Source organism: Terrapene carolina, unplaced genomic scaffold, assembly GCF_002925995.2.
Source record: "Terrapene carolina triunguis isolate 2854851 unplaced genomic scaffold, T_m_triunguis-2.0 Scaffold233, whole genome shotgun sequence".
In the NCBI taxonomy this organism is placed as follows: Eukaryota; Metazoa; Chordata; order Testudines; family Emydidae; genus Terrapene; species Terrapene triunguis.
In genome coordinates, this window is record NW_020664584.1 from 5569829 (window position 1) to 5571478 (window position 1650).

At 57.0% G+C, this 1650-nt stretch overlaps 1 protein-coding gene across 1 annotated transcript in view; it reads left to right on the forward strand.

Moving 5' to 3' along the window:
* Positions 1-1650, forward strand: part of EPB41L1 (erythrocyte membrane protein band 4.1 like 1) — a 151348-nt gene that overhangs the window by 116972 nt on the left and 32726 nt on the right. Inside the window, exons 12-13 of the mRNA XM_026656757.2 lie at positions 46-62; positions 1396-1550. Of these exons, the coding sequence (XP_026512542.1) occupies positions 46-62; positions 1396-1550 (172 nt within the window). The remainder of the gene's footprint in view (positions 1-45; positions 63-1395; positions 1551-1650) is intronic.

The window sequence follows — 1650 nt, forward strand, 5'->3', positions numbered from 1 at the left end:
CAGCTCTGCCTGTGCACGCCAACCCCCTCCCCCCTATTATTCCAGCCCATGTCCCCAGCCAGGCAAGTCCCAGAGGCTGTTTAGTGCCTGTCAACAGAGGGCACCAGGAATTCCTTAGCTAAAGCTCATGGCTGGAGAATGGACTCAAGGTCTGAAAAAGGCCTTTTCCTCCTCAGACTAGTCTGATTCCTGAGCACCCCTCCCAGTGTTCAGCTGGCGGGGGGTATTGCATGCTTGGGGAATGGCCCCTGTGGGTCTTGGAAAGGTTCCCCTCCCAGCCTGCAGAAGGTGACCTGCCAACAAGCAGTGGGGAAAGCCCTCTTTGCAGGGGAACCTGCTGACCAGGGATTTATCCATGGAGCTGTTTCCAGTGGACATCGCTTCTTCCAGGGATGATAGGCACAGACTTGAGCTTGCAAAAGCTGATGCCCTTTTAGGCAGCGTGTGGAGAGGCATCACAACATGGAGCAGGCTCTGGGTTGACCACACCTGAGTGATTGCATCCAGGCTGGGCACGCTGCTACCGGCAAGATAGTGACACACTGGAAAGAGATCAGGGAAGAACAAGCAGGATGATCGGGGAGCTGGAGGGACTGGACTCAGAGGGAAGAATAAATGAGATAAATGGGCCGGATTCACCTCTGCCCTGCCCCTTGGTCAGTTACTCCAGTGCAGGGTGGATGTAAAACCCTCCTGCTCTGATTTGGGAGCACCCACTTTGTACTCATTTCACAGGGGTGTAAGTGACGACATGAGGTGCAAGTGTAGCAGACCCACGTCCAATTTGCCTGACTCCGCTCGGGCTCAGATTTTTAATAGTATTTAGGCATTCCTTTGTTCGGTGTTGCTACGCCTAACTCATTCAGGTGCCTCAGTTCGGCCGACTTTCAGTGAGACCTAGGCAAAGTCAGCTAGGCGTGGTGGCATCGAGCGGAGCAGTGCCAAAATAGCTTTCAAAAGCGGGCCCTACAGCCTTGCCTCGACTAGGGGGAAAGGTGCTTTTTTCAGCTGAGCGCGCTCCCCTCGCTTGCAGACCTCACTTGATGGGTTAAGCTAGCCCCATTACGGTCTAGGCAAAGCCTGCGGAGAGGTGTGAGAATGGGCACCAGTGAAGAGTCTATACCTCAAGGAGGGAGAGGAATGGGAGGGGAAATGTAGGCTGGACATCAGGGCAGTATCCCTGCCATGGAGGGCTGTGGAATTGTCTCCCAAGGGAAGGGTGGAAGCCTTGCCTGGGACGTTTAAGGCGAGACTGGTCGTAACCCTAGGAGAATATCTGTAAGGACCAGGCCCGCGCTGGCTGTGACTGGGGGAGGGGTGGGGCTAGCTGGGCCCGTCTTGTCCTTTTCCACCTCTAACCCCTGGGATCGGTGCATTCCCCTCTGCACCCTGTAGAGTTCTCGCGCCCGGTCTCCGTCAGCGAGAACCACGACGGAGGGGCGGAGTCCGAGAGGCGGGACGAGGACAGCGAGTACGGCGGGTGGCGACGCTCGGAGGCGGAGGATGAGGTTGAGGAAGTGACGACCCCGACGAAAATCAAGGAGCTGAAGGTACAGGACCCGCTGGGCGGAGACCATGAGGGTGTCGGGAGCTGGCTTGGAGAGGTGCCCTCTATATGGATTGGCCAGGGCAAGCCCCAGCCTGCACCTG